This window comes from Oncorhynchus mykiss, chromosome 28, assembly GCF_013265735.2.
Source record: "Oncorhynchus mykiss isolate Arlee chromosome 28, USDA_OmykA_1.1, whole genome shotgun sequence".
NCBI lineage: Eukaryota > Metazoa > Chordata > Actinopteri > Salmoniformes > Salmonidae > Oncorhynchus > Oncorhynchus mykiss.
The window spans coordinates 9,662,560-9,685,627 of NC_048592.1; the positions used below are offsets into that span (position 1 = coordinate 9,662,560).

General features: G+C 44.1%; 1 protein-coding gene across 8 annotated transcripts in view; it reads right to left on the bottom strand.

Annotated features, from left to right (window-relative positions):
- Window positions 1-12,660, bottom strand: part of LOC110508471 (capping protein, Arp2/3 and myosin-I linker protein 3) — a 46,076-nt gene extending 33,416 nt beyond the window's left edge. For 7 of the 8 annotated variants that reach the window (XM_036966217.1, XM_036966212.1, XM_036966214.1 and 4 more), the window contains exons 1-2: window positions 12,485-12,659; window positions 5,544-5,638 (exon numbers count right to left, since the gene is read on the bottom strand). In XM_036966217.1, the coding sequence (XP_036822112.1) occupies window positions 5,544-5,638; window positions 12,485-12,542 (153 nt within the window). In that variant the 5' untranslated portion in view covers window positions 12,543-12,659. Of the gene's footprint in view, window positions 1-5,543; window positions 5,639-12,484 lie in introns of all 8 variants that reach the window. The other variant, XM_036966211.1, reaches the window with a different exon arrangement.
- Window positions 12,661-23,068: the final 10,408 nt, after the last annotated feature.

The following is a 23,068-nucleotide window of genomic DNA, read 5'->3' on the forward strand; positions in this document are numbered from 1 at the left end:
GGATGATCAATGGAAACAGGATTGCACCTGAGCTCAACTTAGATTCTCATAGCAAGGGGTCTGAATACTTATGCAAATAAGGTCTTTCTGTTTTTTTTTTTTTTTTAATACATTTGAAAAAATAAAAAATAAACTTTTATTATAAAAATATAAAAAATGTGGAAAAGTGGTCTGAATACTTTCCAAATGCACTGTATGTAGCTGCTTCTTTTGTCTCAGTTTCAGGAATGGCTGAAGAATTACAACATATACCTGGAGATAACTCTGCAAATAGCACTGCTGGGTTATTTGAAAAGTCGTAGTCAATTGATCAATACTATAATGAAAACTCTTAGCAAAACAAAAGAGTGTGCAAAGCTGTCATCAAGGCAAAGGCTGGCTATTTTGAAAAATCTCAGATATAACATATACTTTGATTTGTTTAACACTTTTTTTAGTTACTACATGATTCAATGTGTTATTTCATAGTTTTGATGTCTTCACTATTATTCCACAATGTAGAAAATAGTACAAATAAAGAAATCCTGGAATGAGTAGGTGTGACCAAACTTTTGACTGGTACTGTATATTTACCAACAAATATGGGGAATTAGAAATGATGCAGCCAATTACATTGACAGAAGCCACAGTCTATCTTCAATATTAAAGTTGATCTTACCCCTAATAAAATACAAATAAAATAAAAAGGAGGGCAGGGCAGAGCATGGCAGAGCAGGGCAGGGCAGGGCAGGGCAGGGCAGAGCAGGGCAGGGCAGGCCAGGGCAGGGCAGGGCAGGGCAGGGCAGGGCAGGGCAGGGCAGAGCAGGGCAGGGCAGAGCAGGGCAGGGCAGGGCAGGGCAGAGCAGGCCAGGGCAGGCCAGGGCAGGGCAGGACAGTTTCTATCTACAAGCCATCATATATATATATATATATATATATATATATATATATATATATATATATGGTATCCAATTGTCTCTTCAGTAGCTACTATCTTGTCTCATCGCCACAACTCCCGTACGGGCTCGGGAGAGACGAAGGTCGAAAGTCATGCATCCTCCGATACACAACCCAACCAAGCCACTGCTTCCCAACACAGTGTGCATCCAACCCGGAAGCCAGCCGCACCATAGTCGGAGGAAACACCGTGCACCTGGCAACCTTGGTTAGCGCGCACTGCACCCGGCCCGCCACAGGAGTTGCTGGTGCGTGATGAGACAAGGACATCCCTACCGGCCAAGCCCTCCCCAACCCGGACGACGACAGGCCAATTGTGCGTCGCCCCACGGACTTCCCGGTCGCGGCTGGCCACGACAGAGCCTGGCCGCGAACCCAGAGTCTCTGATGGCACAGAGCACTTTGTGACATCAGCTGGTGTAAAAAGGTCTTTATAAATACATTTGATTGATTTATTGATTGCTCGTCAAGTTTGCTGACGACACCCCAGTTGTAGTCCTGATAGCAAACAACGACAGGTCAGCCTATCGGGAGGAGGTAAGTGAACTGGCATTGTGGTGCCAGGACAACAACCTTGCCCTCAACGTCAGCAAAACAAAGGAGTTGATTGTTGACTTCAGGAAGCAGAGGGAACATGCCCCGATCCACATCAATGGGACTGCAGTATAGAAAGTCAGCAGTTTGAAGTTCCTCGGCGTCCACATCGCTGAGAACTTGACCAACAACACCACCACACCTGTCAATATAGGGTGCAACTCCATCTCTACTTCCTAAGGCGGCTGAAGAAATTAGGCATGCCACCCCGGGTCCTCTCCAAATACTACCACTGCACCATCGAGAGCGTCCTGACATGTTGAATCACGGCCTGACACAGGAATTGCTCCATCCACAACCACAAGGCCCTCCAGCAGGTAGTGAAGACAGCCCAGTACATCACTGGGACCAAGCTCTCACCCATCCAGGACATCTACTCCAAACATTGCCTGAGGAAGGCCCTCCGCATCATCAAGGACCCCACACACCCCAGCCACGAGCTGTTCACTTCCTTACCATCAGACTCAGAGACAGTTTCTATCTACAAGCCATCAGATTACTGAACACTTGAACTGGACTGACCACCTCCACTGACTCTCCTCAGCTTAGCACTCCTCCACACACACACACACACACACACACACACACACACACACACACACACACACACACACACACACACACACACATACATACAGTCACGCTACACACACATAAAATACTTCAGAATTTAAACACTTGCCCCCCAACCACCCCTTTCCTAAAACACGTGTAAATATTGGACTATAAAATGTGCCTTCCTGTCTTATACTTGTGCAAAAATGTTTATTTTATCCTACTGAACCCTTTACTCTATGTTCATATTCTTATATTTTATTCTTTCTTATTGTTGTTGCAATGTCGAGCAGGAACCTGCAATGAAGTATTTCGTTGGACGGTGTATACCATTAGTACATACTACTAATAAAACCTAATAAAACCTGAACTAGTAACGATGGTGTTTGTGAACCAGCTCTGAGATTTAACTATGCTACTACGAAGTCCTAACGATCAATTTAGACTTAAGATGCTTTTGAGAAACCGGGCCCTGGCCGCTCTAATCTAGGATCCTGTCTCTCTGGCTCTGAAGAACGGGTGTGTGTGCCTGCATTCACACAAAATCCCCAGTGTCTCTTGGGAATTTTGTGTGTATCCGCACCAGTGTGTGTGCGTGTATGTGTGCGCGCGCATGTGTGTGTATGTGTGTGCACGTCCTCTTGAGTATGTGTGCGCGCACACACGCACTTGTGCGCACACACATACTCACAGAGACGTGCACACATACACACACGCATGCGCACACACACTGGTGCGCAAACATACAAAATCCCCAAGAGACACTGGGGACAGTCTGCTTTCACCCAGGTGAACCCAGCATCAAAAGGACACAACCTTTCCATCTTCCCTGGCAGACAGTCTGGCAGAGAGTACGGGCGCGTTTGAAAACAGCTGCCCTAGGTCCTGCACTATAAGCAGCCTTTAAAAAGAGACAGAGAGAAAGAGGGAGAGATGGATAAAGAGAGATAAATTGGAGGGAGGAGGCAAATGAGGGAGAAAATGCTGGCTTAAAAACACATCTTGTAGCAGATTTTGCTCACATAACAGTCTGCACAACCCTAACTCAAAGAGACTTACAACCGAGCCCTGTGGAACATTAAAGGGATCTGGGAGAGGGGAGGGAGAGAGTGGGGCGAGAGGGGGGGGTACGGAGACTAATACATCCCTGTTTATAGACAGAGCAATATCCCTGTAGTAAGACATCTATCATCAGATCAACAGATCAATCATACCACCATTAGATGCCTGCCATTTACAGACATCCAACCATTACGGCATTCCCCAACAGGTACTCTGTTGTATCCAACGGGGATGTGCATGTGTCAACCTCTTTAGCTGACTACCAGAACTCACATGACAAAAAGCCATCTTGGTTCAATTCAAGCATTTTCAGTCTTCATTATGTGGTGCTAATACAAATCCAAGTGAGGTACTCTGTTGTGTTTAAGATAAACAGCTCTCCTTCTCTCCTGCCATTGAATGTCTCTACAAGTAGCCTACTCTGTTGACAGATCCCTCCTTGTACCTTGTAGTTACAGGAGACTAGGAGAGAATGTGGAGATCTAAGTGGAGAAAAGGTTTGAGACAACCGACTGTGTTTGGAGTGTCACACTGTAGCGATCACATCCCAGTAATAGGGCCTTTATTAGTGAGGAGAGAGGGAGCTGGGAACCAATGACGGGCGAAATCGAGCAAGGGATCGAGATAAATAATGGACGAGGGTAGAAAAGGCAGCAATTGGGTCATCAAAACACATCAGATTTCTTCCTTCCTTTCCCCCTCTCCTCCGTTGCTCTGAGCTCTCATCACCCCTTTCCCTGGTGCCCCCCTCGACTCGCACCACCCCTCCTTCTCCTCTGCCCCTCCCTCCTTCACTCCTCTCAGTCTTTGAAGATGTTTTGTTTTTGGAGTTGGCGCTAATCTTCAAATGAGTGCTCCGAAATGCATGCCCTCTGTGTGTGTCCCAGTTTGTGTGTGCAATGACAGGATGTGTTTATGCGGTTGTTTGTGTATCTGGGCGTATGTTGTTACTCTTCGTAACGTTGCCCTCAGCACAATGGTGTATGTCTTGCTGAGCATACTATATGTCTGTCTGAATGAAATGCACTAGGAGGGTGAGGCTGTCTGTGTGCGTGTATGTGTGCGGGTATGTGTGTGTACATGTGTCTGTGAGGCACAGCGGGACAGCTGGAACAGGAGACGTACACAGACAGCTGAATACCAGCACAACCCCAGAGGGAGAAAGGACACAGAGAGAGAGAGAGAGAGAGAGAGAGAGAGAGAGAGGGAGGGACGAACAAAGAGTAGATGAAGTGTAGTAGACTAAGTATTCAACAGCGAGCTCACTGCATGCATGCCTGTGTGTGTTTTAGACACCCTACACGTTGTTCCAAAAGCTCTGTCCATTTACAAACATTGACATATGCACAATACACATGTAGGCCTCTATGCGATGTTTTACTTGTCATCATGCCATGCTACGCCATAAGTGTTTTCAGAAGTTGCATTAGCAAAACCCATTTAGACTAACATTCTCCTGAGGCCAAATTGAGTTCTGTTCAGATAAAGGAGGGAGCAGAGTGGTTCAACACAGCTCTATGTGTTGAGATAAAGATGGAGGAGGGGAGGAGGGGGGGAGAGAAGGGCAAGATGAGAGATGATGAGGAGGGAGAAAAGCGAGAGAGCAGGGAGCGGGAGGGGAGATGGGAGAGTAATAGAGATGGACAGATATGGAGGAGAAGAAAAGGAAACAGAGGCTAGACAGAGGCAAAAATAGAGGGGGTGAGTGGTAATGACAGCTTGTCTTCCCTCTACCCAGCACCAGTTTACTCTCAGCAGTAAGAGGAAATGAGCTTGTGCTCTTACTCCTCTACGACCCTTGTGTCATGTGTGTGTGTGTGTGTGTGTGTGTGTGTGTGTGTGTGTGTGTGTGTGTGTGTGTGTGTGTGTGTGTGTGTGTGTGTGTGTGTGTGTGCGTGCGTGCGTGTGTGCGTGTGTGCGTGCTTGCGTGTCTGTCATTAGTAACTGATACGGGTGACTAATTGAGGATGTCTCAAAAGCAGCAATGTCCGGAAGTGTGTGTGTTGCCTCGCACAAGCTGCTAGGACACCTCTCAGTCCGCTTACACACCCTCAGGCACACACACACTGGCATGAGCACACGCGCACACAGGGGCACGCACACACACACACACACACACACACACACACACACACACACACACACGCACACACATACACACCATCCCCATGCCTCTGGCATTAGAGGCACACTGCCACTTCTAATAAAGGTTGAAAGGATATGGACTCAATGCCCCATGATGTCCCGTTTGCTCCTAGGGGAGTGTGTGGACCACCAAGCTTGAATGCCCGATTAAAATGGATTGTACTCTAATTTAAAGTTGAAAATACACTACATTGACCTGAGATATAGAATCCAGATTTCTGACAGTAGAGTGTATTGTGAAGGGGCCTCACCAGTATCCTGTCCTCTGATTTGCCGTGCTTGGTGTCCTGCTTTACAGCTCGCACAAACTTGATAGATTGTTTATCAATGAGCCTCCTGATGCTCTCTGTGGAAAGAAGGCATGAAACAAAAGTCAATACTGCAAGTAAATTCCTCTCTCACAAAAACGCTCTCTTACAGGCAACATTACAAACACCACGGCACAGACACACATACACGAGAAAACAAGAGGAAGCGAAACTGGTTTTATATTTAGCCCCAGAGATGGAACTGATTTGGAGGTACAGTCACACTATGAGACAAAAGAGACAGAGTGGCATGGCAAACAGCTTTAGTAGAATGTTATGTTAATTAATAAAGGAAGTTTTATCAAAGTTTTACCAAATAGTTGATACACATCACACTATTTCTTAAGCTGCCATATCCAAAAGACACCATAAGCTTTCAAACACTAAGGCTGCGTTTACACAGGCAGCCCAATTCGGATCTTTTTTTCACTAATTGGTCTCTTGACTAATCTGATCATCTCTGGAAAAAGATCTGATGTGAAAAGAGCTGATGTGATTGGTCAAAAGACGGAAGAGGGGGATGGGGACAGAGGAGGGAGAGACGAGAAAGGATCAGAGAAAGACAGAGAGTTAAGGCAGCTGTAATCAACTTTAATCTCTGTAAAAGCTCAGACACAGCGATAGGATTGTCAAACATTTGCCTGCCGACAGTATTTAGCACCCGTGAACAGTCAATCTTTTTTGTGTTCAAATAGCAAAGACCTCGTCAGCCACTAAACCCTGTTAAAATTCTCCAAACCAGAAGGTGGCAGTAGCGTTATTTGCATATCCGAGCATATTGCTTATGGTCTAGATTCAAAGCTATCTGCGCTAATGTTGCTATTTTGTAGAAAGCCCTTGTTGATACTATGGCCACAGCTACATTCACTGCCTAGCAAGAATTCACTCTCCATAATCGGAGGGCCTGTTGTCCGGACCTCTGGCAGTCTCTATGGGGCTGCCACAGGGTTCAATTCTCGGGCCGACTCTTTTCTCTGTATATATCAATGATTTCGCTCTTGCTGCGGGTGATTCTTTGATCCACCTCTACGCAGACGACACCATTCTGTATATATCTGGCCCTTCTTTGGACACTGTGTTAAAAAACCTCCAAACAAGCTTCAACGCCATACAACTCTCCTTCCGTGGCCTCCAACTGCTCTTAAATTCTAGTAAAACGAACTGCATGCTCTTCAACCGATCTCTGCCAGCACCCGCCCGCTCGACTAGAATATGTGGACAACTATAAATACCTAGGTGTCTGGCTAGACTGTAAACTTTCCTTCCAGTCACATTAAGCATCTCCAATCCAATGTTAAATCTAGAATTGGCTTCCTGTTTCGCAAAAAAAGCCTCCTTCACTCAAAATAGCCTCCAACACTCTGCTCAGCAAATTGTATGCAGTCTATCACAGTGCCATCCGTTTTGTCTCCAAAGCCCCATATATTACCCACCACTGCGACCTGTATGCTCTCGTTGGCTGGCCCTAGCTTCATATTCATCGCCAAACCCACTGGCTCCAGGTCATCCTTGCTAGGTAAAGCCCCACCTTATCTCAGCTCACTGGTCACCATAGCAGCACCCACCCGTAGCACGCGCCCCAGCAGGTATATTTCACTGGTCACCCCCAAAGCCAATTCCTCCTTTGGCCGCCTTCCCATCCAATTCTCTGCTGCCAGTGACTGGAACGAACTGCAAAAATCACTGAAGCTGGAGACTCATATCTCTCTCACTAACTTTACTACAGTGCCTTGCGAAAGTATTTGGCCCCCTTGAACTTTGCGACCTTTTGCCACATTTCAGGCTTCAAACATACAGATATAAAACTGTATTTTTTTGTGAAGAATCAACAACAAGTGGGACACAATCATGAAGTAGAACAACATTTATTGGATATTTCAAACTTTTTTAACAAATCAAAAACTGAAAAATTGGGCGTGCAAAATTATTCAGCCCCCTTAAGTTAATACTTTGTAGCGCCACCTTTTGCTGCGATTACAGCTGTAAGTCGCTTGGGGTATGTCTCTATCAGTTTTGCACATCGAGAGACTGACATTTTTTCCCATTCCTCCTTGCAAAACAGCTCGAGCTCAGTGAGGTTGGATGGAGAGCATTTGTGAACAGCAGTTTTCAGTTCTTTCCACAGATTCTCGATTGGATTCAGGTCTGGACTTTGACTTGGCCATTCTAACACCTGGATATGTTTATTTTTGAACCATTCCATTGTAGATTTTGCTTTATGTTTTGGATCATTGTCTTGTTGGAAGACAAATCTCCGTCCCAGTCTCAGGTCTTTTGCAGACTCCATCAGGTTTTCTTCCAGAATGGTCCTGTATTTGGCTCCATCCATCTTCCCATCAATTTTAACCATCTTCACTGTCCCTGCTGAAGAAAAGCAGGCCCAAACCATGATGCTGCCACCACCATGTTTGACAGTGGGGATGGTGTGTTCAGCTGTGTTGCTTTTACGCCAAACATAACGTTTTGCATTGTTGCCAAAAAGTTCAATTTTGGTTTCATCTGACCAGAGCACCTTCTTCCACGTTTGGTGTGTCTCCCAGGTGGCTTGTGGCAAACTTTAAACGACACTTTTTATGGATATCTTTAAGAAATGTCTTTCTTCTTGCCACTCTTCCATAAAGGCCAGATTTGTGCAATATACGACTGATTGTTGTCCTATGGACAGAGTCTCCCACCTCAGCTGTAGATCTCTGCAATTCATCCAGAGTGATCATGGGCCTCTTGGCTGCATCTCTGATCAGTCTTCTCCTTGTATGAGCTGAAAGTTCAGAGGGACGGCCAGGTCTTGGTAGATTTGTAGTGGTCTGATACTCCTTCCATTTCAATATTATCGCTTGCACAGTGCTCCTTGGGATGTTTAAAGCTTGGGAAATCTTTTTGTATCCAAATCCGGCTTTAAACTTCTTCACAACAGTATCTCGGACCTGCCTGGTGTGTTCCTTGTTCTTCATGATGCTCTCTGCGCTTTTAACGGACCTCTGAGACTATCACAGTGCAGGTGCATTTATACGGAGACTTGATTACACACAGGTGGATTGTATTTATCATCATTAGTCATTTAGGTCAACATTGGATCATTCAGAGATCCTCACTGAACTTCTGGAGAGAGTTTGCTGCACTGAAAGTAAAGGGGCTGAATAATTTTGCACGCCCAATTTTTCAGTTTTTGATTTGTTAAAAAAGTTTTAAATATCCAATAAATGTCGTTCCACTTCATGATTGTGTCCCACTTGTTGTTGATTCTTCACAAAAAATACAGTTTTATATCTTTATGTTTGAAGCCTGAAATGTGGCAAAAGGTCGCAAAGTTCAAGGGGGCCGAATACTTTCGCAAGGCACTGTAACTGCTAACTGCTTTGACAGCACCATCCCTTATCTTACCTCATTTGCACACACTGTATATAGACTTTTTTCTATTGTGTTATTGACTGTATGTTTGTTTATTCCATGTGTAACTCTGTGTTGTTGTTTGTGTCGCACTGTTTTGCTTTATCTTGACCAGGTCGCAGCTGTAAATGAGAACTTGTTCTTTACTAGCCTACCTGGTTAAATAAATGTGAAATAACAATTTAAAATGCTGCCAAACATACCCTCGCAAAACTGACTATCCTACCGATCCTTGACTTCAGCGATGTAATTTACAAAATATCCTCCGATAAAGCTCCGCCTTATCTCAGCTCACTGGTCACCATAGCAACACCCACCCGTAGCACACACTCCAGCAGGTATATTTTACCTGTGTAAACAGCCCATCCAACCAACTACCTACCTCATCCCCATATTTGTTTTTGTTTTTCTGCTCTTTTGCACACCATTATTTCTACTTGCACATCCTCATCTGCACATATATCACTCCAGTGTAAATTGCTAAATGGTATTTACTTCACCACTATTGGCCTATTTATTGCCTTACCTCCTTACTTCATTTGCACACACTGTATACAGATTTTTCTATTGTGTTATTGACTGTACATTTGTTTATCCCATGTGTAACTCTGTGTTGTTTTCATCGCACTACTTTGCTTTATCTTGGCCAGGTCTCAGTTGTAACTGAGAACTTTTTCTCAACTGGCCTATCTGGTTAAATTATGGTTGGTTTTTAAAAAGTTTAAATCCCATTATGCCAGTGCCAGCCCATAGCCAAATGTTTAGCTAGCTAGCTAACATTAGCGCATTTGCTAACTAGCAAAAATATTTTGTATTGTATTTTTTGTACCATCCCATAGTCTACATTGCATATGAAGTGTGACTGGTTCATCTGTAGATGAAAATACCCTCTTTTTCCCTTTTTTTTGTTGGCACCCCCACTTCGGGGTTCGTTCTCTCTGATTGGCTCAAAGTCAAGTTGTTGGCCACTGACGAGCATTGCGATTCTACAAGTAGAATTGGTAGGTTAGTCGCTGCCGGGTCGGCAAGCAGCAGATAACGCTTTTGTTCTAGCAAGAAAAGGAACGGCCTGCCACTATGATAAGTGCCTTTCGGCAGTACCTATCGGCAATGAGATTCTCAGTGTGTTTCATGCTTAAAAACCACTCAATTATAGCCCTTAACACTCGGCATTCCCACAGAAGGCCCGGCCACAGCATATGCTGAACTACCATTAGAGAGAGAGGAAGGAGAGAAAGAGATGGGAGAGGAGAGGATGAGTTAAAACCTAGCCAGCAGATCCGACCCGCTTGCTTACAGCTTCATTTGGGTGGGACAGGCTTCCTGCGTAGATTAAAATATAGTGGAGCCAGCACAAGATCATTTTCGCAAAACGTAGCATGAATTTTGAATAAGTGGGACACATTTTGCATTTCAGTCTTCTGTAACCTCTTTCAACATCTATCCAACACATTAGCCCAACACATTTCTGAAATCCTCAAGATGTTTCCTAATCACACAGAAAAACTCATGTTGATATCATATTCACAGAGGCATGACACACTCATTTGTGTACACTGAGTCCAAACCATATTTTCTGTTTGCATTTGGTAGACTACGACAGCAGGTTAGATGAACTGGGACACAATGATTATAATCCTGATTGTACTCCAATGACAATTCAATTAAATTTTGTGTGATTAGGAAACATGTGTTGGGATAATATATTGGATAGATGTCTGAACAGGTTACAAATCCACTTTTTCTGAATTCACTAAAATAACTGTACCAATAACAGTACTACAAAAAAACATTTGCAGGATATAGTACTACAAGCCGACAACAAGAAAAATTATTGAAATACAAAAGGTAAACAAAATATTGGCAACTTTTTAATAGTATGCACATTTACATAACAATTTGTGATGATTATTTATGACAGTTTTATAACCTTAACATCAAAACAGAAAAAAATCTATGTCACTTATCATACTGTGTGCTTCGCAGGGTGAGCTCCCACCTTGACGCTTGCTCTGTGATGTCACACCAATGAAGTGATCATGTGGTTTCTCTGCAAGGGCTTAGTCACAATAGTGTTGACTTTCTCTAGTCAGACCAATGAATAAATGTGTCAGGATTAAACTGTGCCAGTTTATATGACCTCCCACTCTTTCTGATTTCACCCTGCCTCAATCCAGGAATGAAAAATGCATTGTACTCCCAAATGTTACACTGACAAGGTTGAACGACTGCTTGCTTAACAGTCGCTCAATCTTCTCAGTGTAACAGTTGTAATAACTGGACAATTCGGAGTACAATGTTGATTAATGTGCACTGTCCCTGTAAAAAATAAAATAAACTCAAACTCGATGCATTTCTCATCCCTGGATTGGGGGACGTTTTCTGAGACATTTCTGGTGCCGGCTCCGCCGTGTCTTCATCGACACAGGAAGCCTGTCTGAACCCTAGCGTAGCTGTAAGCAAGCGGGTCGGATCTGCTGGCGAAGTTAAAAACCTGCCTTGATTGTCTAATGGAACTGCTCTTTCTCCATGAGTGCCCACCACACATCCCTTCCTTCCTGTCTCTGTACCTTTAGCTCTGACTGGTCATTACCACAGCCAAATCCAGAAACAAACAAGGGATTCATTTGCCTTCACGATAATTAACAGCGAGAGACACCCTTTTAACACCCTTCTGTCCAATGGTGTCAGTTGGTGTGTGTGCGTGCAATGTGTTTGTGTGTGTGTATATGTCAGACACTACCATTGTGCTGGCATGTGTGACCAACGTGAGTGTGATCGTGCTTGTCACATGTTTAAATATAACTATCAGTGTGTGTGTGTGTGTGTGTGTGTGTGTGTGTGTGTGTGTGTGTGTGTGTGTGTGTGTGTGTGTGTGTGTGTGTGTGTGTGTGCGTGTGTGTGTGCGTGTGTGTGTGTGTGTGTGTGTGCGTGTGGGTGTGTGTACTAAACAGTGGTATGCTGAGCGCTGCACACCCTAAGGGCACTATAGCCCATCTCTTCAGCGTAGAGGGCCTCTCAATGAAAAAACTCATGCCTGCAAGCTTCAAACAAAATGATTGTTCCACATAACACCCCTACACACAAACACACTCAAAGGAAAACTATTAAAGCCAAGGCAAAGCACCCAGAGACACGCACAGGCAGGCACGCATTTGCAGTAACACACATCCAACCAACTCGCTACTGACAGAAGTGGGGTTTAATAACCGTTTAAAGTATGATTGTGCTAAACACAGAGCAGGCAGCGGGAACCAAAGCAATCCCAACGTAGCCTGTTTATTTCGATTCGGATCGATAGGAATAACAGGTTATCATTCCTGACGTGGGCTTACACAGGAGAACATGGAACGTCAAAGAGAGTGACATGTACAATAAAATAACCATTGGAATTCACAACAGCGATAGGCTCTGTATTCTGCCCAGGAAATATAGTATGTAGGCTACAGCAGGTGTTGAGCATTACAGTGAATTTAAAAGAGCAGTTTTGCGCTTACCTGTGTTTTCTCTGCCGACGTGAACGAAACCTGCAGCGGTGGTCTCTTTAGAGGCCATAGCGCGCCCTGACGCGTCCGTCTGCGCTTCTTATAATCAAGGGAGAGAGCCGCTAATGCGTTTCAACTGGCAATCGGAGAGTAGCGCGGGCGACTCCAGTTCCTATAAACATATCAAATCGGGGGGAGAGACAGATAGAGCGAGACAGATAGAGAGAGAGAGAGAGAGAGAGAGAGAGAGAGAGAGAGGGGGGGGGGGGGGGGGGGGGGGGGATGCATCAGTCAACGCAAGAAGCATAGACCCAAGGGCTTCAGATGTTACTTTTAATATTTGAGGGAAAATAAAATAATAACACTATAATCTCGAATCTCAAATAACCTCAACACTAATTCTAATAACACGAATTATTAAAAGTCACACAAAAACATTGAATAAACGTATTAAATTTGTCAAAATATTCTAATGATATTTGTTATCTTTAATATCAAAATTAATAATGACTCCATTTTGCTTCATTAGATCAATAACTTTTGGTTAATTTCATTCATATCAAGAAATAGCCTACAGTACCGCCCATTGTCAATATATGGCCATGGAGACAGTTTTTTGTGAGCTGGGTGGTTGCCAACAATTATTACACAGTATGGACTGCTGCAGTAAAAACTGGAGGAGAAGTCACCACGTTTCCATCCACAGTTTTCATGCGACTCATGTCATACCGTATTTTAAAAAATCACAACAGCTGTGATGGAATGAAAAGGGAACGGTTCGGTACCGTGGTAAAGTTGCTTTGAGATTCGATATTTGCCAAACATTCGGACCTTCGAACATCAATAGCTTGCGATCGATTTGAGTTTTATGAAGAAAAAAGATGTTAATCAAAGCACAGTTTCATAATCACACAGCAATAGTGTAGGCAGTCTGGCCACAGTCAATGCAGGTAGTTAGGAACTACCAACAAAGTGCATGATCACAATATTAAAATGTGAATAGCTCTTACACCATGTGACTTAGCAACCTTATTTCAACTGTGCATTATGCTTTACACAGAGAGGCATGTTACAGACTCTTTCGTTTTCTCGTAAAATGATTCCTATGTTTTTGAAATATACATATTTATACAAAAATCAACTAAAATGCAATAGCTCCTTGACCATGTGACCTAGACACCTCAAACCAACTTTGGAATGTTCACAGGGTAGGGACACACATGGCACACCCGTTGGTTTCCCCAGTAAGCACTTACACCATTTTATATCAATATTTCAACATGTACAATTTAAATAGCAACCACATGATTTAGCAACCTAGTTTAAACTGTCCATTATTACTTATATAAACAGTCATGTTGCACACACTAGTGTTCTCATAAAATGATTCCTGCATTTAAAAAAAAGTATATACAGTGCATTCGGGAAAGTATTCAGACTCTTTGACTATTTCCACATTTTGTTAAGTTACAGCCCTATTCTAAAACTGATTACATAGTTTTTTTCCCTGATCAATCCACACACAATCCCCATAATGAAATGAATGAAAGAAATTAGCCTTAGACCACTGCACCACTCGGGAGTCAAGCATTTATAAATTGTGTGTTCACCATATATTAATAATTAAACCCATGTTAATAAACCATTTACTAATCTTTTGTAAAGTATTTTTGCAGTCCCTAATCTAAATTGAGTGCTATTCATACTTTATGAACACTTTATAAATGTTTTGAGTGACCATAAAGATGGGCATGTCATTGGTAGGAATTCCTGCAGTACCTGGTAAAAGAACAAGCACGCAACACAGCATGTTTCAGGAAATACACTGTATATACATGAATAACTGTGAAGAACTAGCTTACTAACATTTACAAATGCGGGAGTAATGATTAATAAATGGTGAGTAGACAGTTTGTAAATGACTTATACATGGTTTATTATTGACCCTTATAATGAAGTGTTACCCTAGGCTAGGATTTTGCTGGGCCCAGCCCAGTTATGCTAGACTTAGCAGCACAGACGGCTCAGCAGCTGCAGCTACAGGCAAGTGTAGTGGACGTAGGATGGAGAGAGAGAGAGAGAGAGAGAGAGAGAGAGAGAGAGAGAGAGAGAGAGAGAAAGAGAGAGAGAGAGAGAGAGAGAGAGAGAGAGAGAGAGAGAGAGAGAGAGAGAGAGAGACACACACACACACTGACACATGTACTGCCAGTGTATTGATATTTTGGGTCTATATTATGTATGTAATAGTAATTAACCCTTAGGATAGGGGAGACAAGTACAATATTCTTAAATCCACATAAAAACAATATGCATATGTGTTTCCATCAAGACATCTCTGGTGGGATAATGTGCATATTGTTTGCAGATATATTGCAGATAAAAAGCTGTGCGCGATGAAATAGTGCACATAAATATACAATTTGTGGTTTAATTCCCATGTACAGAATAAAGTTAAATGGGTTTCCATCGCATTTTCAACTCAACTGAAGGTTTTCTCACAAAAAATGTTGCGTTAGTATTGGCACATGCGCTCTAACTAACAGCTTGCAGATACAGTGTGGGTACAGCCCACTATGACTAGGGAAACCATGCAATTAAATAGGCTACAGATGGAATAAGTTATGATGAACTTCACAGGGTGGTGAAAGCGCACTGTGATCTTGATGCGCCTTTCCAATTAATATCAAGGGTCTTGTTCTGGAGACATGATGATTCGTGCTTGACTGCTGTTTGACAACTACAAATATTCTCATCCGTGATAATCTCATCATGTGGTCACCAACCTTTTCTGAGTCAAGATCACTTTCTGAGTCAAGATCACTTTCTGAGTCAAGATCACTTTCTGAGTCAAAATGCGAGCAGAGATCTACCACTCAGATTTTTATTTAAACTTGTCTTAAAAAAACGTAAGCCTAAGCAACATTAACCAATTAAAAACAGTTATGTAGAAATGAGGTTTGTGCAGTAGGCTATAGGCCCAATACATTACCACCGCATATTGGCTACACTCGAATTGCCCTGCCAATGAGGTTCTTCTCAGACCCTTTTGAAATGATATTTCAACATTTTAGGTGCATGATCCCACTGATAATAGATCATTGTTGTATTACTTGTGATGCACAGCTTTTACTGGACTGATTGGCCTGCATCTGATGGTCAGTCTGAGGGGAGGGAGGCAGCAGCCTTGAGGCTACCTCCCACCTGACTCGCCGTCCCTCCTCTCTCGCTCCCTTCAATGAGAAGAGGGGTTACAAACTTCCAGCTGATTGCAGAAATAATGCGTGTGACTTAATGACCAGAGAAACTAAAATATTCCTTGATATTAAAAAAGACACAAGCTGCAAATAATAACAACGCAAGCTCATCGAAACTCTTCGCTATACTCATTCATTGCCGCTGCAGTGCTGGTTGTAGCGTGAGTGGAAGTAGGGAGATCGCAAATGTATAGCTTATAAAACTGTTGAACAAAGTGTTTACGGTGCTGAATAACAACTTAAATAAGAACTCACTCATAAAAACAGCAGCTTTCGCTCTGGTCATGGTTTGAAAAGAAATCTCACATGATCAACTTTGCTGTGCATTCAAAGCTTCTTTTTACAGTCTATGGATCGAGGAAACTGTGCAGACACGGTGATCTGGGCTATCTGAATGGACAGTGGTAGGCCTACAGGTGCACTTCATTTGCTCTCTGAGCCTGCCTGGTAGGCGGAGTTCTACCTTCAGACACATGAAATGGTTCAAAATGGGAACACTTTGCCTTCCCGGCGCTAGGGCTACTGAATCTACCGCCAACAGCAGAAAAATAAATAAATAAGAACGCAAGGCTTTATCTTTGGGTTTTTGACATAAATGTTTGGGGATTGACTAGGAATGGCTATATCCACAACATGTCCATTTTGTGGAAACACACCACTGGTGGGAAGATGCAGATTTTAGAACATTCACATGAAAATCTGTCGCCAATTAGATAGAAACGTAGCTACTGAAGCAAATATGTTGGGTCTGTTTGAAGGGCAAGCCAGGTTTGGCCATTTGGTTATCTCTATTGTCCGTTTGGTGGAAACACCACTGACGGGAAAATGTGTATATTTTCTTCATGCAGATTTTAGAATATTCACATGAAAATCTATCGCCAATTGGATGTAAACCTAGTTATTGGAGGAAATATGTTGAGTCTGTTTGAAGGGCAAGCCAGGTTTGGCCATTTGGTTATCTTTATTGGAATCAATATTTTTGAATACGTGGATGCCTTCATTTAAGATAACGTATTTCAACCCATCAGTCTGCACAGTATGGGAGAGCCATGAGGTTTTGTTCAGTACAAATCCGTACAGGTTTCAGGCACTATTCCTTCGCATCCTTGATAGCAAGTGTTGAAAAGTTAATATTGTAAGTCAATTACCATCTTGCAAAAACACTCTATTACACACATCATTACAAACACACCATCACCCTGTCTCTCTCTCTCTCTCACACACACACACACACACGAAAACAACAGGAAACAAACGGGAACTGACATGATTCTGAAAAGGAGGGGTACGGTAGAGTTATGAGACAAACGAGAAAGGGGCATGGCAAACAGATTAAGCAAAATTACTCATTTCCCTTTGTATCCTTGAAAGGATTGGTACAGATCACAAAGGGCTTGAGAGGCCTGATTGGATCAAGCAGCAAATAAAGCAGAAAACAGAAAGAGTCTAGTGTGATTATTCCACTGATCTGAACCATTGCTTGTCGAACCCAACCCTAAGTAATTTCACAAATGTAATATCTGCTATTGTTTTACAGCCTCCTTTGTCCCTTTCACTCTGCAGTGAAGTGGATGATGAACCCATGTGTGTGAGCATGCACCATGCACTACACACACAAACAGTTCAGGGTTAGCTTGCATTTGTGAGAGGTGTGTGTGAGGGTGTATAGAAGGCACAGGAGCAGCTGGCTCTGGTGTCATCCCTAACACTGGCCCTAAAGGGGCCCCATGGCCACATAAACATGTTTGTGTCAGTTTGTGTGTGAGAGGAGACCTTTGTGTCTGTGTCTCTCAAATGATGTCACTGGAGTGAAAGACCCCAGTGGGGGGGCATAACAGCAGGGAGAGAAGGGGAGGGAGGGAAGGGTAAGTGGAGGAGAGAAGACAATGAAAACTGGCAGGTTTAGGGTCTCTTCTCCTTGAATTTGCTTTCCCTGTCCAGTTCTTCAACACTAGTGCAGATGGAAAAGAGGCAGCAGTCACTGCAGACTATTGAGATTGAACCTCCGCTTAAGAGTTTAGCTAAGGTGAGATGATAAACAGGCCGACACGGGGTCCAGGTTTCACAGGGTGAAAGACTTCAGCTGTTCACACGGACACGCTTGAAAGTATGATATCATCCTTTATTAATGAATACATCATCTCAAAGACAGGAGCAGGGACGTCCTCAGTGTACTCTCACTTACTTCTCTGTCTGTTAGGATGTATGTATGAACGCTCCCAGTAAAAATAAACTCAGACATGTTATTTCCACTAAAACATTTACAGTTGACTGACCTTTGGACCATCACGCATGGTCCTATGGAATAGATCGTACAAGAACCTCTTATCTGTGCATTTTTTTTTTTTACAAAAACATCAGAATCTGTGCATTTTGAAATACAAAGTGGTGCTTAGCTAAAGGAGATTTACGGACTGTATCCATTTCATCATTTTAGGTCTTGGTCTTTTCCTGACTGTCTACACCAGGATGTGTGCAAGTAGGATAAGGCAGTTACGCTTCATATATATATATATATAGACTAACAGTGCTTGGGTCTACCAGTGCTTATGATGTGCTGCCCTCACCTGGTGAGACAGGGTAAAATCCTATTCCCATTTCTCCTCTATTCCGTTTCACATGAATGAGCATTGGCTGATGCAGGCATGAAATGAGTGCTGCATATAGTAAAGGATATAACGGTAATTATGTTTGCTTTTTCGAAGCTCACTGTGCCGAACATGGAAAGTTCAGTTTGTCACTGTGTTTGAGTGCACATGTCAAAGGAAATCATATTGGGGGGGGGGGGGGGGGATACACTATTATAAGCACTCCACCTCTGGCCCAAGGCAGCATGCAGCTAGGGCCAAAACTCTCTTCATCTGGCTGATGGGACTACATGGGTGACCTTTACAGCTTGTGCTGTGACTGAGCAGTCAGATATAAAGCAGCCTGTCAGTAATACAAGCCCACAGAGAATTGCTGTCGCTACAGCACCCTGGCTTCCCCACTGTCTGCACTCACCTCTCCCATGGTTCCGTTCACGTGGTCCCCAGCTGCTGACCGGGCGTTTTGGGATCTCAAACACTGCTTCACCACGGCTCCCATCTTGGTTCATCCTGACCCGTCCGGCCACTTCGTGGTGGAGGCCGATGTTTAGGATGTCAGAATGGGGGCTGTCCTGTCCCAGCGTTCTGCCCTGGACCTCAAGCTGCATTCCTGCACCGCCTTCTCCCACCGCCTCAGTGCCAAGGAGAGGAACTACGATGTGGGGAATAGTGAGCTTCTCGCGGTTGTTGGAGTTGAGACCGGGGCTGGAGTTGGCGGGAACATCCATTCATTGTGTGGACCGACCACAAGAACCTGGAATATTTCCGCACTGCCAAGCGCCTCAATTCCAGGCAGGCTAGGTGGGCCCTACTGTTCACCTGGTTCAACTTCTCCCTCTCCTACCGCCGGGATCCAAGAATGTCAAGCCGGATGCGCCGTCACGCCGCTATAGCCCCACGACTACTACCCCAGGGGGGTCCAGATAACCGGATGTTCGTGTCTGACGCTGTCCGCTCCGCGGTCCTGGAGTGGGCCCATTCCTCCAGGCTTGCCTGCCACCCGGGCTCCCGTTGGATCCTGGCTTTTGTGCGACAACGCTTTTGGTGGCCTACCATGGTTCCTGATGTCTCTGCATTTCTCAACGCTTGGACGGTCTGTGCACAGAACAAGACTGCTCGGCAAGCTCCGGCTGGTCTCCTCCAACCTCTGCCTGTCCCTCACCGTCCCTGATCTCACATCTCCCTGGACTTTGTCACGGGTCTCCCCCATCTGATGGCAACACCGCCATCCTGACCGTTGTGGATCGGTTTTCCAAAGCCTCCCACTTTATTCCCACAGACCCTCCGGATCTTCCGGATCCATGGACTGCCAGCCGACATGGTCTCCAACCGGGGTCCTCAGTTCTCATCCCAGGTTCTGGAAGGTGTTCTGCACCCTCATTGGGTCATTGGCCAGCCTGTCCTCCGGTTTCCACTCCCAGTCAAACGGCCAGTCGGTGCGAGCCAACCAAGACCTTGAGACTACTCTGCGCTGCCTGGTCTCCGCCAACCCCACCACCTGGAGCCAGCAGCTTGTGTGGGTCGAGTATGCCCACAACACCCTTCCCTGCTCTGCCACTGGCCTATCACCGTTTGAATGTTCCCTGGGGTATCAGCCCCTGGTCTTCCCTGAGCAGGAAGAAGGGCTTGGCATACCTTCTGCCCAGATGTTTGTCCGCAGCTGTCGTCGTACCTGGAGGAGAGCCCGGTCGGCCCTCCTCAAGACCACCTCCAGGTATTGACGACAAGCGGATCGCCACCGGACCCCGGCTCCCCAGTATCATGTCGGGCAGAAGGTATGGCTGTCCACCCAGATCTGCCCCTCCGGGTGGAATCCCGCAAACTGTTCCCCCGGTTTATCGGTCTGTTTCCCATCTCCAAAGTCATTAGCCCCACTGCTGTTCATCTCCTGTTGCCCCGTACCCTTCATATACATCCCGCCTTTCATGGGTCTAGAGTTAAACCCATGTCTCACAGCCCTTTGTCTCCTGTCTCCAGGCCCACCCATCTCCCCTGTCTCATTCGACAGCCAACCGGAGTACACGTGAGGCGTCTCCTGAAGGTTTGATCTCGGGGCAGGGGGTTCCAGTACCTGGTTGACTGGGAGGATTATGGCCCAGAGGAGAGGTGCTGGGCCTCCGCCAGGGACATCCTGTACAGGGACAATGCCGACATCCTGGTCAACCAGGTATGCACCCAGGTAGGCACCCCTGGGGGGGTACTGTCACACCCTGATCTGTTTCACCTGTCTATGTGCTAGTCTCCACCCCCCTCCAGGTGTTGCTCATCTTCCCCATTATCCCCTGTGTATTTATACCTGTGTTCTCTGTTTGTCTGTTGTCAGTTAGTTTTGTTCGTAAAACCTACCAGCATTTGTTCCCCTACTCCAGTCTGTTTCTTGCTCCTGTTTTCTAGTCCTTCCCGGTTTTGCCCCTTCTGCCTGCCCTGTTCTGGACCCTTTGCACCAATCTCTGGATTACTGACCCCTGCCTGCCTTTGACCTGTTGTTTGCCAGCCCCTGTGTTAGAAATAAACGTTTGTTTCTTCGACACTGTCTGCATCTGGGACATACCTGAAACGTGATACATTCACCATTGTTTGGAATTAAATAGAAGGGTGAACGGAGCGATCAGGCTGGTTCACTCAGGCTAATAGCCTACAGTATGACCTATAAACAAAAGGCTTAGGATTGCAACCTATCAATTAGAACTGAAGTTACAGAAAGCTTTTACTCACCCGGTCAGGTGATGAGTTTGCACTCATACTCTGATGCAATTTCACCAACAGATCATGTCAATTAAACACCATATCAAAGAAGAATTTGAAGTTATTGTTAAAATATCTATAGCTCTGCATATAAGCAGTCTTTTTTAGTATTCAGATTGATTTGAGGTGGCTTAGATTTGTCTGTGAAAATGTACATTTCACTAACAGACTCATTATTGCTTGCGGCCCAATAAAGAGACTGCATAAAAAACAGAAAACATTAAAACGGCAATCCTTAGTTGAAGCAATAACAAAGTGGCTCTGTTTATAACTGCCTCTGTTTTGGTAAAAAGCTGAGTGATGGGCCTTGAGAAATGTAACCACTCTCAGTGTCACATCCTGACCTTAGTTCCTTTTTTATGTCTCTATTTTAGTTTGGTCAGGGCATGAGTTGGGGTGGGCATTCTATGTTTTGTGTTCTATGTTTTATATCTCTATGTGTTTGGCCTGGTATGGTTCCCAATCAGAGGCAGCTGGCAATCGTTGTCTCTGATTGAGAACCATACTTAGGTAGCCTGTTTTCCTATTTAGAGTTGTGGGTGATTGTTTTCTGTTGTGTGTCTGCACCAGCCAGAACTGTTTCAGTCGTTCACTTTGTTATTTTGGTGTTCATTAAATTAATATGGACACATACCACGCTGCACCTTGGTCCTCTCCTTCCAACAGCCGTTACACTCAGATTAATAGGCAGAGATATGGATGCAAGGACTAACCATCCAATATATAAAAAATAATAATTGTGAGCATGTTTTGAGATGATACAGTGTTTGTTTACATGTACAATGTTTACAAACATTGGAGTAAAGCAAGCTAATACTCTGGATTCTGATGTGGTTTGACAGTTGATTTATAAGTTATATTATTTAAGACTCAGTGGGTATATTTAAGTGGACGGCAGTATAAAACATATTTTCATGAGAGAGCCATGAACAGTAACTAGTAATGCCTTATAATGTTAGAAAGCGCAGATATTTTTTTAATCTATGACTTGTAGGCCCTTTTTGCACTAGCATGCACTGCTATAGTAAATAGCATGAAAAATAGTACATAGTAGATTTCATTTTAAAATGTCATATGTTATGAACAAGTTCTTAAGAACAACCTATTCATGAAAAATCGCGGAATAGGGCTTACATTTTTTTTTTAAATAATCTACACATATTCACCAACTACAATTGACATGCTATAAGATTTCAGCTGCCTCATTACTAGTGCTAAGTGATTAACAGAAATGTCCGTTATTTTTTGTTTTTTAAACAACTAATTGACCGGTCTCGGTTCAATTACTTGAACTCCATTTCAATGTACACATTGCACAGTTTCTCTAGAGATAAATCAGATCCTGCCTGAACTTTGCGATGTAGTAGGGAGTTGCAGTTTCCAGCAGGACATTATTCTACATAGTTTAGCGCATAAAACGTGGTAATGTCACGACGTCCGCCGAAGTTGGCGGTCGTTGTCACCGTCCTACTAGCCGCTACCGATCTCTTTTTCGTTTGTCTGTTGGTTTTGTCTTATTAGTTTCACCTGTGTGTATTTTGGTTTAATTAGCTTCCCTATATGTAGTAGTTTGACCCGCCCTTGTTTTGTGCGGGATTGTCTTTTGTTACGTGTGTACATATTAGGTCGTAGTGTATTTTATTTTCTATACTGGACACCCTGTGGTTTTGGGTTGTCTGGTATAGTGTCCTGCGCCCTGTATTGTATTGGGCTTATCAGTTTGGTGTGCAATAGTAAAGCACTTTACTCCGTTACTCTCTCTCTCTCTCTGTGTCTGATTCCTGCACACACACCTAGTCCCGCGTGACAGGTAATTAAGTACAATGACCACAATCCATTGTGCATCTACTTGTCCAGTGTGTTTCCAAAGACAGAATGAAACGCTGTGGTGTTTATCTTTGCCTGCTATGGAAGAGACAAGAATGCACGTGATTGTGAATGGATATACAGTAGACAGCAGCAGTTGCTTCGTGAGGTATGATAGTTGGTATTCAGCAGTCATACAAGTA